The sequence below is a fragment of the Balaenoptera musculus genome, chromosome 3 (assembly GCF_009873245.2).
Source record: "Balaenoptera musculus isolate JJ_BM4_2016_0621 chromosome 3, mBalMus1.pri.v3, whole genome shotgun sequence".
Taxonomy (NCBI): domain Eukaryota; kingdom Metazoa; phylum Chordata; class Mammalia; order Artiodactyla; family Balaenopteridae; genus Balaenoptera; species Balaenoptera musculus.
This window is the reverse complement of record NC_045787.1, coordinates 60,879,223-60,893,664: the sequence shown is the minus strand read 5'-3', so window position 1 is coordinate 60,893,664 and position 14,442 is coordinate 60,879,223. Positions and strand designations below refer to the sequence as shown.

The window sequence follows — 14,442 nt, the reverse complement described above, 5'->3', positions numbered from 1 at the left end:
CGCACCACAACTACTGAAGCCCACGCACTCTGGAGCCCGAGTGCCGCAACTACTGAGCCTGCGTGCTGCAACTACTGAAGCCTGCGCACCTAGAGCCCGCGCTCCACAACAAGAGAAGCCACCACCACGACGAGAAGGCCGCGCACCGCAACGAAGAGTAACCCCCCACTTGCCGCAACTAGAGAAAAGCCCATGAGCATCAATGAAGACCAGCGCAACCAAAAAAAAAGAAAATGGGCAAAGACATGAAGAGACATTTCACCAAGAGGATATATAGATGACAAATAAGCATGTGAAAAGATAAAACATCATGAGTCATTAAGGAAATAAATATTAAAACCACAGCGAGATACCACTACACACCTATCAGAACAACTTAAAAAAAAAGTACTGGCAACACCAGAGGCTGGTGAGGATGTGGAGGCTGAATCACTCATATGTTGTAGTTGGGACTGTAAAATGGTACAGCCATTCTGGAAAATACTGTCAGTTTTTTAAAAACACTGAACAGGGAATTCCCTAGCGGGCCCAGTGGTTAGGACTCCCTTGGCTCTCATTACCAAGGGCCCGGGTTCAATCCCTGGTCAGGGAACTAAGATCCCACAGGTTGTAGTGTGCAGCCAAAAAAAAAAAAAAATCATCTAAAAATAAATAAATAAATAAATAAAAATTTAAAAACACTAAACATGCAACTTCCATATGAACCAACAATTACACTCTTCTCTTGGGTATTTATCACAGAGAAATGAAAACTTATGTTCACACAAAAACTTGTTCACGAATGTTTTTAGCAGAATAGCCCCAAACCAGGAACAGTCCAAGGTCCCTCAACTGGTGAATGGTTAAACAAACTGTGGTCCATCCATACCATGGATGCTGCTCAGGAATAAAAAGGGATGAACTACTGAGACACAACAACCTGGATGAATCTCCAGAGCACTATGCTTAGCGAAAAAAGCTAAAGTTTACAAACTGTATGATTCCATTTATGTAACGTTCTTGAAATGACAAGCAGATTAGTGATTGCTGGGGTTAAGGAGGGAAGTGAGTGTGGCTATAAAGGGCAGCATAAAGGATCCTTTGGTGATGGGAATGTCCTGTGTCTTCACTGTATCAATGTCAATATCCTGATTTTTATATTATACCATAGTTTTACAATATGTTACCACTGGGGAAAACTGGATAAAGGATACCTGGGATCTCTCTGCATTATTTCTTATAACTGTCTGTGACTCTACAATTATCTCAAAATAAAGAGTCTAATTTTTTAAAGTCTGCTAAATTACATGAGGTCTACCTTACAACAGGTCACCTTGTACGCACCCTCATTAGCAGATTCCTGTGCTATTTAGTCACCTCACATGCTGCTGTGCTCAATTTTAACACTTTTTTCTAAGTCTGTTCTAAAAAGCAAAAGACGGGCTTCCTTGGTGGCGCAGTGGTTCAGAATCCACCTGCCAATGCAGGGGACACGGGTTAGAGCCCTGGTCTGGGAAGATCCCACATGCCGCGGAGCAACTAAGCCTGTGCGCCACAAATACTGAGCCTGCGCTCTAGAGCCTGCAAGCCACAACTACTGAGCCCGCGTGCTACAACTACTGGAGCCCGTGCACCTAGAGCCTGTGCTCCACAACAAGAGAAGCCACCGCAATGAGAAGCCCGTGCACCAGAACGAAGAGCAGCCCCCACTCACCGCAACTAGAGAAAGCCTGCACACAGCAACAAAGACCCAATGCAGCCAAAAATAAATAAACTTATTTAAAAAAAAAAAAGCAAAAGAAATTATTTACGTTTCATTAGAATACAAAAAGTGCTGTTAACATAAGCAGTGTATGTTTTAAATTAAACATTTAAAACATTTTCTTTCTCTCAAATGCTAAAGGCTAAACACTTTTTAAAATCATAATGAATGCTACTCTTTCCTAGAACTGATTTAAAATACCCAAATAAATTCTCTGCATGTATATATGCCCGTTAGATCTGCAAAGCTATCAACAGTTGTCTGACTTCCAGTGACTAATTCAGTAGTAGCATACTAAATGTAAGTCTTCAAATACACTCTAGTTACATGATCATTTCAGTTTATGTACGTAGCGCAGCAAAGTTGCCTCGCACATGCTTTTAGCTTATAAAAATTCAACTGTACGCAATGGTTGTAAGAGAAAGAAGAGAGGGAGGGATGATCTTATACATAGGTACTCTTCTATGCACCATTACATTCAAGGAATGTTTGCTCCAGAGTGTCTGAAGAAAGATATAAATCTATGACCTTCTAACCTGTGTCCAAATAGTCTCAGTTTCTAAGGGTCCCCCACTGAGTGAGCATTTTGCCATGCTAAGAACGATTCTATTTGTTTAAAGATACATCCATATATGTGCATGCAGTGACTCCACTTTTCAAAGATGTGTGTGTATGTGTGCGCACATGCATTTGTGTGTGTATGAAAATATGTTTGTATACCTAAAATAGCGCTTTACACATAACAGGTACCCTTTTCTTAAATTCCTTCAAAGGTTATTCCTTAGGAAACTTTAAAATTGCATTTTTTATTATTTGTATACTTTTGCTAATCTGGTTTTTCTATGTCAAATATTTTTAGGAATCCAAAAATTATATTAAGATACTAGATGAACAGATTATAACTAGAGTAATTAAAGTAAATGACTTACCAGTTACCCCAATTATGAAATCCTGCAGCCTGGAGTACATGCACAGCAAACTGACAAATATAGACGAAAAAGAATACAAAGAATCTGAATGAACTGTCACTCCTGTTTTTAAAAAGAAAGAGAGTAGGGAGAAAAAGAAAGGGGAAAATGTCATTGTTCTCAATGCCTTTACATTCACTTGTAGACTGACATTCAAACATTAAAAAATATTTTTAAAAATATCAGTGGCAACTACCTGAGACTTGAAATTAAAATAATAACATAATAATGTATGTGAACCATTTATCCAAATACTAGACAATGTTGTTATTATTATTCCAGCCTCACTTTGTCCTTTCAATTTCCAACTGCCCAACAAAACATCTTGGGAAAAGAAAAATTATTTTGTTTTCCTTTTATTTTTTATTAAATAGCTTCACTGAATTATAATTAACATACAATAAACTGCAAGTATTTAAAATATACAATTCGGTAAGGTTTGACATAAGTATATAACTATGAACCTTCTCTAATCAAAACAGTGAACATATTCCAAAATTTTCCTTGTGTTCCTGGTTAATCCCTCCCTCCCCACCCACTGCTTTCAGTCACTACAGTTTCATATTTTAAGAGTTTTATTTAAATGGGATCATACAGTATACACTTTTTTCTTGTCTGCCTTCTTTCATTCAGCACATTTTCAGATTCACTCATGTTGCTACATGCAACAAAAGTCCATTCTTTTTCATTGCTGAGTAGTATTCCATTGTACAGTACACCACAGTTTGTTTATTCATTCACCTGTTGATGATCAGTTGGATTGTTTCTAGTTTTTTACTTCTATAAATAAAGCTGCCATGGACATTCATGCATATGTCTACATGTGAACATATATTTCTTTTTCTCCTGGGTAACTATCTAGAAGTGGAATGGCTAGAACACATAGGTGTAAGTTTAACTTTTTTTTTTAAATTAATTAATTATATTTTTGGCTGTGTTGGGTCTTCGTTGCTGCGTGTGGGCTTTCTCTAGTTGCGGCGAGCGGGGGCTACTCTTCGTTGCAGTGCGTGGGATTCTCACTGCAGTGGCTTCTCTCGTTGCAGAGCACGGGCTCTAGGCTCATGGGCTTCAGTAGTTGTGGCATGCGGGCTTCAGTAGTTGTGGCACACGGGCTTTAGAGAGCAGGCTCAGTAGTTGTGGTGAGTGGGGCTTAGTTGCTCCGCAGCATGTGGGATCTTCCCGGACCAGGGCTCAAACCCGTGTCCCCTTCATTGGCAGGCAGATTCTTAACCACTGTGCCACCAGGGAAATCCCAAGAGTGTCTTTTAAAGAAGAAAAATTGGAGTTCATAAAAAGACAAAACTTATCAATTTGTTCTTTTATGGATCTTGATTTTATTGCTGTATCTAAGAAATCTGTGCCAAAGACAAGGACACAAAGTTCTTTTTCTTGTCTTTCTCCAGAAGTTTTATATTTTTTGGTTTTACATTTAAGTCTATGTCCCTTTTTTAGTTAATTTTTAAAATATAGTATGAGGTATGGATTAAAGTTCTTTTTTGCATACAGGTATGCAATTATTCCAGCATAATTTCTTAAAAAGACTGTCCTTTCTATACTGCCATTACTTTTGTACCTTTCTAAAAAATCAGTAATCTATATATGGGTGCATTTATTTCTGGACACTCTATTCTGTCTCACTGTTCTATATTTCAACATTTATGTCAATACGATTACCTGGGTTTTCTAATAAGTCTTCAAATTTGTAGTGTTAATCTTCCAAATTTGTTGTCCTTTTTCGCAGTTGTTTTGGCTATTCTAGACTATTACATTTCTATATACATTTTAGAATCACCTTGTTCATTTCTGTAAAACAACATGCAGGGATTTTTATTGGGATTGCATTGCATCTATAGATCCATTTTGAGAGAATTCACATCATCATAATGTTGAGTCTTCCAATCCATTAACAAGATATTATCTCTCCATTTATATTTTCTGCATAGATGATTATGTAATCTGTGAATAAAGACAGTTTTACTTTTTCCTTTCTAATTTGATGCCTGTTACTTGGTTTTCCAGCCTGTTTATACTGGCTAGAACTTCCATTTCAATTTGAATATAAGTGGTGAGAATGAACATCCGTGTCTTGTTCTTGATCTTAAGCAGAAACCCCTTTCAGTCTTTCACCATTAAGTATGATGTTAGCTGTTACAGTTTTTTATAGATGCCCTTTATCAAGTTGAGAAAGCTACCTTTTATTCCCAGTTTATTGTTTTTATCATCAAAGTGATTGTTGTTAGATTTTGTCAAATGCTTTTTCTGCATCAATTAAGATGATCATATGGTTTTTCTATTTTAGTTTGTAATATGGTGAATTACAATAACTAATTTTCTAATATTAAACCAACCTTGAATTCCAAGAATAAGCTGCACCCACTTGATCATAACACAGTATCTTTAAACATACTGTTGAATTTGATTTGTTTGGCAAGATTTTCAAATGTCCTAAGTTTACTCCATTCCTGTTCATCCCAGTGACTATTCCAACCCCAAAACACATTTCTGGAAGTCTTCATTAGAGAAGATTTGTCCCTTCCACTTCATTTATTTATCATTTGTTTACATGAGCATGGTTCATAGATATTTTCTTTTTTCTTGTTAATTATTATCTTGCTTTATTATCTATGTACCAAGAAACCAGAATATCAGAATGGTTAAAATTATATATGTAATACATTCTCTGAATAAGGGCTTCATAAATAGACTAATTCTAAAGGCTTCACAACAGCTATTTCAGTTACCTAAGAGGGATCTTTCTACTTAGTTCCAAGCTCACAGATATAGTCTAGAAGCTGAAAATGCCTAATAACAACCTCTAAGAAATCTATTACAAGGTACAGAATATGTTTTAAAACTTAAGCTGTCCTACTAAAAAGGAACTACTTCTAAAACATTGCTCTCAAATACAAATGGAGGAATGTAAAAATTGGTTCGCCTTCCTCTTTTATAGGTACAGTTAGTACCTATAAAAGCACAGCTAGTATACTAAGTTGATGAAATGGAAACCTCAGAGTCTTTAAAACTCATTTTTTCTACTTTTACTATTGAAGGAGGCTAAATATCTTTCTCAAAAGACTTTGTTTACCTCATTTTATCAACCAACTTTCCTGTTTCTGGACAAGGAGACAGTAAAATTCATTTTGTGTACATTTACCATGCTAATATAAATGATTATTTTAAAAATACTTCAACTTTCTCTGAGATTTAAACTCTATGTGCCAGCACTTACTCAACTATCTGGACTCTTCCAAGAGTGCACAAATCTTCCTCTATCTAATCTGTCCAAATTATTACAAATGTAAAATCAAATTCAAATTTTTAAAAGGTTACTTTGTTTTTAACTACACAAGCAGTCACTGAAAATATAGTTCTTCACATCAAAACAATATAAAAAAGTGAATCTGACTCCCCTGTGAAAACGATTTTACAATACCAGGTTGCAATTCCCTGCCAAAAGCCTAAAATTTATTAAAGACATATGCAAAAAAACTGAGGTAGTCATAATGCTAGAAAGCACATTAAGTATAAATAATTTCCCATATACAAAATAGTAGAAAACTCTGTAAAATGTAAACTTAAACAATACAATCATCACATGAATTTCAAGTTCATTTGAGTTGCTTTAAGAGCCAGGTAAGGCTGTGAAGCTCTTACAGGGCCAGATAACCACTCCCCACCCCTCAAGTGGAGGGCTGTACCAGAGCCAGAATCAGAAAAGGTCCAGAAGAAAAAACATCATTGCGGGTGTAGACAATGTCTATTGGCATCCAAAAGCAAAGGCAATGGGTCTTGTATATAGAAAGAGGTTACGAAGCAGACTGTTTAAACAACCCAGCTTGTACACAGCCATTTTAATCCGAAGAAGAAAGAGTAGAACTACAGTTAGAAAAACACTATCAATTGATTTAAGCTAAGTAGTTTTAAATTGTAATCCACCTCAGTTTACAGTGAAGTACTTGTGGTATTTTGAATATTTATTCATAATAGATCCAACTATGTAACCAATTTCTTCATCAGAATAAATAACTAAATAATAAAAGCTTCCTATTGCTTGCCATCCTGGCTCTTCCAGATCAAAGCCTATTGGAAAACTTAATCTCAAATAAGCCAGTTGTTTTTGGTTTAATTGTCTTCAAATAACATACTGACAAGTTATAGTACACCTTTCATAAAAATGTCCTTCCCTAAATTATTATTAAAAATCTCAGAAAAACTGTATAAAGATCACATAAATCTTTTATTTCACAGTACATATCAATAACAGAGATTAATCACAACTACAGTTTGAGGAATCAGGGAAGACAAAGTATTTCATTATTTTAAAAGGGAGAACAGAAATTTTACACTTAACCACAATAAATGGGTACAACTTAAGTACTAAACGTTTTACCTTTGGTAACTCACCATAGTAGTTAAGAGCATGTAGCTTTAGAGAAAGATTTGAGTTTGAATCCTGACTCCTCCAGTTAAAGTTGTGTAACTTCAAAGAAAATTTAGGCCTAAATCTGAGATTTTCTATTTGCAAAATAGGAATAACAGTGGAATCTACCTTTATATGGATGAAATAATACATGTAAAGTGCTTAGTGGGGGATGTACAGGCACATAGGAAACAATCAATAAATGTTACTTGTTGATACCTCTCTTACACCAGTACAGTACTGCACTGCAAACAATTTTGCTCACAGAAGTAATATTCTGCTTACAGAAGTGACATTTGGCTTCTGATAAAATCTTGAAAATTTCTGGGACATGGTTGGTAACTTCATTACTACCAGAATCAAGTAATACATAAAATTCCTGATGATGCAGATGATGTAAAGGCAATAGAATAAAAAGGAACCTAAGAAATACAGCTGCTTTCCTTGTCTTAGTCACTTTGAGATGCAAGGCTATCTAAACCAGCCTCATTCTCCCCCTAATGCTTTTGTGCCAAAATCAATTCTTTCCCCAAGAACAGGGTTCCACAAGTAGGCTTTAAAAGGCAGCACCACGAACCCACCCAAATTGTGCATAATATTTTGCATGTTTGTATCTTTTTAGGAAGAGGAGTCACAAATTTTAGATTCACAGTGGAGTCTGTGATACAAAATCTATTAAGAACACTCACTAGCCTAAACTAAAATGCATAGAACTAGGGTGGAAGGGACCCTAGACTTTGTCTTCTTTCCATCTGTGTTCTGCTAAAAGCAGGGGGCATAATATAAAGTTTGTATGTAATGAAATTTTAAACTTGGACAATTTTAAACCTAGTCCACAACCTGGGTTCAAGCTTTGGATCTTCCATACTTAGCTGATATTACAAAATAGGGAGTAAGTTAACATTTGTTCAACATTATGTGCCAGGAACCATAGCAAACACATGCATTACCCATTTAATGCTTACATTACCCCCATGAGGTAGACACTAATACTGACTCCATTTTACTGATGAATAAACAGATTTAGAGAGGTTAAATGATCCAAAAACAGAGCTAGTAACAGAAATGCTGAGACCTGTCTGTGTATCCTGATGTTTTTAACCATGTGATAAAACTATCTCTAGGATATTATTTTAATTCCATCTTGTCCAAGAAAGCTAATCATCAATCAATAGAATACCACTATTTACATTAAATTAATCCCAAATACTCAGTCTTTCTTATATGAGAAGATTATAAATTTTTTCATTTGTAATAATTTAGGTTCTTTAAAATACTTCCTTTTAGAAAAAGTCAGGGAGGATACAATAGACAGAATAGTATTTTGCAGCTAATAAGAAAATAAGGACTAAAATTTACTAAAACTTTTACTTGATTAGTCAAAGATTTTCTTGAGTGACAACTAAAATCTCACAGTTGAATTGCCATTCAATTTAGAAAGCATTAAACAGCTAAACTCAGCCAATAGCCAACCATTTTCAAATTACCTTTGAACAGCAAAACTAATTAATTTAAAGCAAAATAGAAGTCAAGTTAACATTGGTTAGACTCTAGGTCACAATTAAACTGTTTTCATCATATTACACAAGGTTATGCTCTTATCAAAGAGAAAACTTAAGAACATACATTTTTTTCCTACAAATATGCCTCTAAGACACTTCTGTCAACAAAGAACACTGAACAATAATACAGCTTGAGTTTTGAGGTATCTAGCACTATAAGAAATTTAAAATAACTATGATTAATATGTTCAAGACTCCAGTCAAAAAGGTAGATACCATGAATGAAGAGGACTCTCAGCATATAAGTAAGCTATAGAAAATAACCAAATGACTATGGTAGAAATGAAAACCATGGTAATAGACATGAAGAATACCTTGGACAAGCTCATCAATACACTCAGTACAGCTGAGGGTGAACTTGAAGATAGAAACTATACAAACTGAAATGCAAGGATAAAAAAAAAGAGTGGACAAAACAAGAACAGAGCATCTTAAGAGCTGAAGGACAATATCAAGCAGCCTGACATACGTATAACAGGAATTTCAGAAAAAAAAAAAAAAAAAAGAAAAAGTGGCAGAAGAATTACCTGAACAGATAATGACTGAGAATTTTCCAAAATTAACTAAATACTCCAAATGACAAATCCAAGAACATTAGAGAACACTAAAGATACACACCAAAACACACACAAATGAATACACAAACATGCACATCATAATCAAAATGCCCAAAATCAGAAATAAGGAAAAAAACTTGAAGGCAGAAAGAGAAAAAAATACTTTAAAAACAGAACAAGAATTATAGCAGACATCTCATCAAAACCTCTGCAAGCCAGAATACATCAAAGTGATGTGTTTAAAATACAGAAAGGAAAAAAAAAAAAAACAAAAACCTGAACTCAGAATTTTATACCCAATAAAAATATCTTTCAAAAATGATAAACTTGGCTTCCCTGGTGGCGCAGTGGTTGAGAGTCCGCCTGCCAATGCAGGAGACACGGGTTCGAGCCCTGGTCTGGGAAGATCCCACATGCCGCGGAGCGGCTAGGCCCGTGAGCCACGATTACTGAGCCTGCGCATCTGGAGCCTGTGCTCCGCAACAAGAGAGACCGCGACGGTGAGAGGCCCGCGCACCGCGATGAAGAGTGGCCCCCGCTTGCCACAACTGGAGAAAGCCCTCGCACAGAAACGAAGAAAAAAAAAAGAAAAAAAAAAAATAAATAATTAAAAAAAAAAAAAAAAAAAAAAAAAAAATGATAAACTAAAGGACTGGTTACCAGCAGACATGTACTAAAAGAAATATTTAACAAAATTCTTCTGGCAAAACAATTATGATATGAGACAGAAACATGGGTCTAAATAAGAAAATGAAAAGTGCTGAAATGGCTTTAATGAAGTCCATTATAAAATTCATTTCTCTCTATTTTTAATTTTTATAAGAGACAACTGTCTGAAGCAAAAGTAATTGCAATGCATTGTGTATTTCTAGTGTATGTAAAAATAAAATACCTAACAAAAATAGCACAAACAATTGGGGAAGAAAATGGGAGTAATCTTTTGGGAGGTCCTTACAGTACACATGAATAGGAATATTATAATTTGGACACAGACCAAGATTAATTAAAAATGTATACTATAAAAACTCAGGCATCACTAAAAAAGATTTTGATAAGAGGCAGAAATAATGAAGATATAGGAGAACATAAAATTATTTACAAATACTCAATTGATCCAGAAGAAGACAAAAAGGAATAAAAAAGAAACAACAGTTGGAACAAACAGAAAATAGTCTGTAAAAAGACAGATTCTAATCTAATCAGATCAATAAATGTAAATGGCATAAATGCACAATTAATATAGATAGACTGCCAACTTGGATGCAAAAGCAAGACCCAAATAAAGATTGCCTACCAAAAAACGTCACTATAAATATAAAAACATTAGTAGGCTGAAGGTAAAAGAATAGAAAAAGATATAATATGAAAAGATAAATTAAAAGAAAGCTGGAATAGTTGTCATAATATCAGATAAAATAGATGACAAAAAAGGATTAGTATACCAGGGATAATGAGGGAAACTACATAATGATAAAGAATTCAAAGCACAAAGAAAACATATCATAAATATATATCTACTTAACAAGAATGTCCAACTACATGAAGGTAAAACTAAAAGAAGAAAGAGAAAAATCCATAATTAAAGTTGGAAATTTCAACATTTTGTCAATTCTCAGGAACTGACAAAACAAGCGGACAAAAAATCAGTATGAATACAGAAGACCTGAACAACACTATCAACCATTTTGACCACACTGATATTAACAGAACATTTCATCCAACCAAAGCAGAATATATATTCTTTCAAGTGCACACAGAAGGAGGTGTCAGTTTCAGAGTTTTTAAATCCCCAGCACTGCTACATTCTCTATGGATTTTCATATCAGCTTCTGCCCTCAATCTATTATATATCATTATGGTTGAAAATTAAGAAAATCAGCTTTACACAGATATATAGTTAGAAAAGGGAGAACCTTAAGCTCTCTGAAAGGAGAATACCAAGGGTCTTTCCATCACACTAGAAAAACTATTATAAAATAAGCCACATAAAAATTAACAGGCCATTTTCCTTCTCCTCACTCTCAACACCCAGCTGGTACAGAACTTTGTAATGAATAGTAAGCTCTTAACTACTGTGGTTAAAGAACTATTCAAGAAATAAACATTGCCAGTAAATATAGCCGACCTTTGAACAACGGGTTAGGCGTACGGACCCCACCCCCACCCCAGTCGAAAATCCGTATAGAACTTTACAGTCAGCCCTCTGTAACCATCGTTCCACATCCACAGATTCAACCAACTATGGACCATGTAGTACTGTAGTAGTATTTATTGAATAAAATCCACATATAAGTGGACCCAAGCAGTTCAAACCCATTTGTTCAAGGTTCAACTGTATTCTAAGATTAATTAACCCACTGAACAGAGATCATTGAGTTACCTAGATTCTCTGCAAATTAAATAATAATGTAAACATAATAAAGTAGAAAGGAAAACAGGAGCCCTAAATTTCCAGTCTGAAGGCCTAGGTGAAAATCTCAGCAACTAATGATCCACTAGAAAGATTCTAAACATTAAACAATACAAAGTACTGAACAAGACTTGTAGACTCTAAAGCACTATATATTTATATACACATGTAAGAAACTAAACAGTAGGTTCCTCTTGCAGGTATAGAAAGAATATTATCCTTCCTTAAGATAAATTTAATTTGAGACTTTGCTTTGGAATCAAAAAAGAAAAATTCTCTTTTTCTGGTTATACAAACAGGATGAAATAGAGTCAAGTTAATTACAAGAGGCAGTATTTTAACTTACATTAAACTAACTTGAAAGACTATTTAAACAACATAAAAATGAACTAATATCAATTCCTGAGCTTTGAATGTTTTTACACTTAAAATCAAATATAAAGTATCTTTTTACAGAAAAAATTTGATTGACTTTCTGGTTCATACACTAGTATAACACTTTTCAAGATGTTAAAATAGTGTTATAGTTCAATTATATTTAATTTTTAATTTCAATTAGCAAAATATTCCAACATAAAAGGTGCAACATCCCTACGGATGTTAGTCAGATATGACTAAGTATGTTCTAAAGAAACAGGATCAAAAATATACTGTCTACTGCGCAGAGATAGCTTACTTTTAAAAAGTATACCTGAGGGACTTCCCTGGTGGTCCAGTGGTAAAGAATCCACCTTATAATGCAGGGGATGCAGGTTCCATCCCTGGGCAGGGAACTAAGATCCCACAATGCCACGGGAAAACTAAGCCCGCGCGCCACAACTACTGAGCTTGCACGCCTCAACTAGAGAGGCTGCATGCCACAAACTACAGAGCCCATGCGCTCTGGAGCCCACGCACCACAACTACAGAGCCCGCGCGTCCTGGAGCCTGCACACCACAACTAGAGAGAAGCCTGCACACTGCAATGAAGAGCCTGCGCACCACAATGAAAGAGCCTGCGTGCCGCAACTAAGAGACCCAACGCAACCAAACATAAAATAAATAAATAAATAAAAAATAAATCTTAAATACCTGGAAGAAGCTTAGAGGTAGCAAACCATCCTAACTACAAGTAAAAAGCTGAACAAACTGAAAAGTCAACAACTCTTCTTAGATCTGAAAGAGAAGTGAAGCCAGAGGGCAAACTGCAACCCCAAAACTGGGAGACAGATAGATGAATACAGAGAATCAAAAGTTATTAGAGCAAAAACCCATAAGCAGAAACCTCTGCAGCAACCATTGCCAGGGGAGGAATTCCGAACTGTAATTGACAAGAGGCTCAGAGTGGACAACTCTGAAGAGTTAAAAACTCCAGGGAGACCTAGTCATACAGGGAATCCCACACATTTGTGAATTTTACCAACGACAGCTCAATCTGGTTCTCAGAGTGAATTCTTTAGAGAAAAAAATCCCCTCATGCTTCCGGGAGGAGGTGGGGAAACGGAACCATCTGCAAATACTCTAGAGCACTCTGTTCTTAACAAGGACTGCCCTCAGGAGAAACTAACCAGAGTCCAACCTACTGCGGTTTTATTAGAGCCTAACCTACATAAGGAAACAGAAATACCCAACTCCAGCCCACTGTAGGCCAGCCTGTCCCACCTGAGGAGAAGGAAGGACTGAGAAGCACTGGTGCAGTTCACAGTCCAGAGGCTCAGGCCAACTAAAAGACCGAGACCTAATCACAGGCCTACAGAACGCGTCCCCTCCCCCACACCTTACCATCACATTACTAAAGGTCTATTTACAGCAGTTCCTTTTACCTAGTACATCATGTCCAGCTATCAAGTAAAAATTACAAGACATACTAAAATGCAAAAAACAGTTTGAAGAGATAGAACAAGCGTCAGAACCACAGTCAGATATGACTAGGATGTTGGAATTACCAGATCAGGAATGTACAACTATGATTAATATGCTACAGGTTCTAATGGATAAACTAGACAGTATGCAAGAACAGATTAGCAATGTAAGCAGAGATGGAAATTCTAAGCACCAAATAAATTAATTTTATTTTTACGGTTCCAAATATGACAGAAAAGCTGGTGTCAAACACATCCCTACCAAGAGCAACTAGAACAGTAGGATAAAATGGGGAAAAAAAAAAATCTGCTTATATCTGCTGAAGCATCCAGGAATAGAGAGACCATGATTCTGGAGTGGAAGAGAACTACAGAAATGTAAGCTGAGTTTCTACGGCCTCAATTCATTTTTCCTGAATGCAAGACAGTAAGTTGAAAATTCAGATTCTGCCTGCAGAGAGCGCTGCTGCCAGGGAACAGACAAACCAACTGAGATATGGCAGATTCACAGGACTCGCGACACAAAACTGAGGATGCACTGTAACAAAATACTGATGAGAAATGAGAAGTGAGAAGCATAAAACTGGCCCAAACATGCAGCCAACTTTTCTCTCAAGGCATGTACCAAATACAGAAGCTAAAGAGATAAGCAGAGCCTCTGAAAGCAGAGTAGACTTTTCTGCAGTGTTCCCTAATGGGAAAAGGACTAGAACAGCAATTCTGAAACTTCTGGTCTCAGGACATCTTTATTATTGAGCATCTCAAGGAACATTTGCTTATGTGGGTTGTAGCTCTTGCTTTACCAAATGAGAAATTAAAATTGAGAAATATTTAAAGCATTTAACTAATTTTTTAGATAACAAATTGCTTACAATAAAATAACATTTTCATGAAAACTGAAAAAAAAAACAGCAAAAAGAGTAGCATTACTTTATATTTTTGC

General features: G+C 35.7%; 1 protein-coding gene across 2 annotated transcripts in view; it reads right to left on the bottom strand.

Moving 5' to 3' along the window:
* The window catches only part of SCAMP1 (secretory carrier membrane protein 1), a 105,708-nt gene that overhangs the window by 22,838 nt on the left and 68,428 nt on the right, over positions 1-14,442 (bottom strand). For both annotated transcript variants that reach the window (XM_036845804.1, XM_036845806.1), the window contains exon 7: positions 2,671-2,772. In XM_036845804.1, the coding sequence (XP_036701699.1) occupies positions 2,671-2,772 (102 nt within the window). The remainder of the gene's footprint in view (positions 1-2,670; positions 2,773-14,442) is intronic.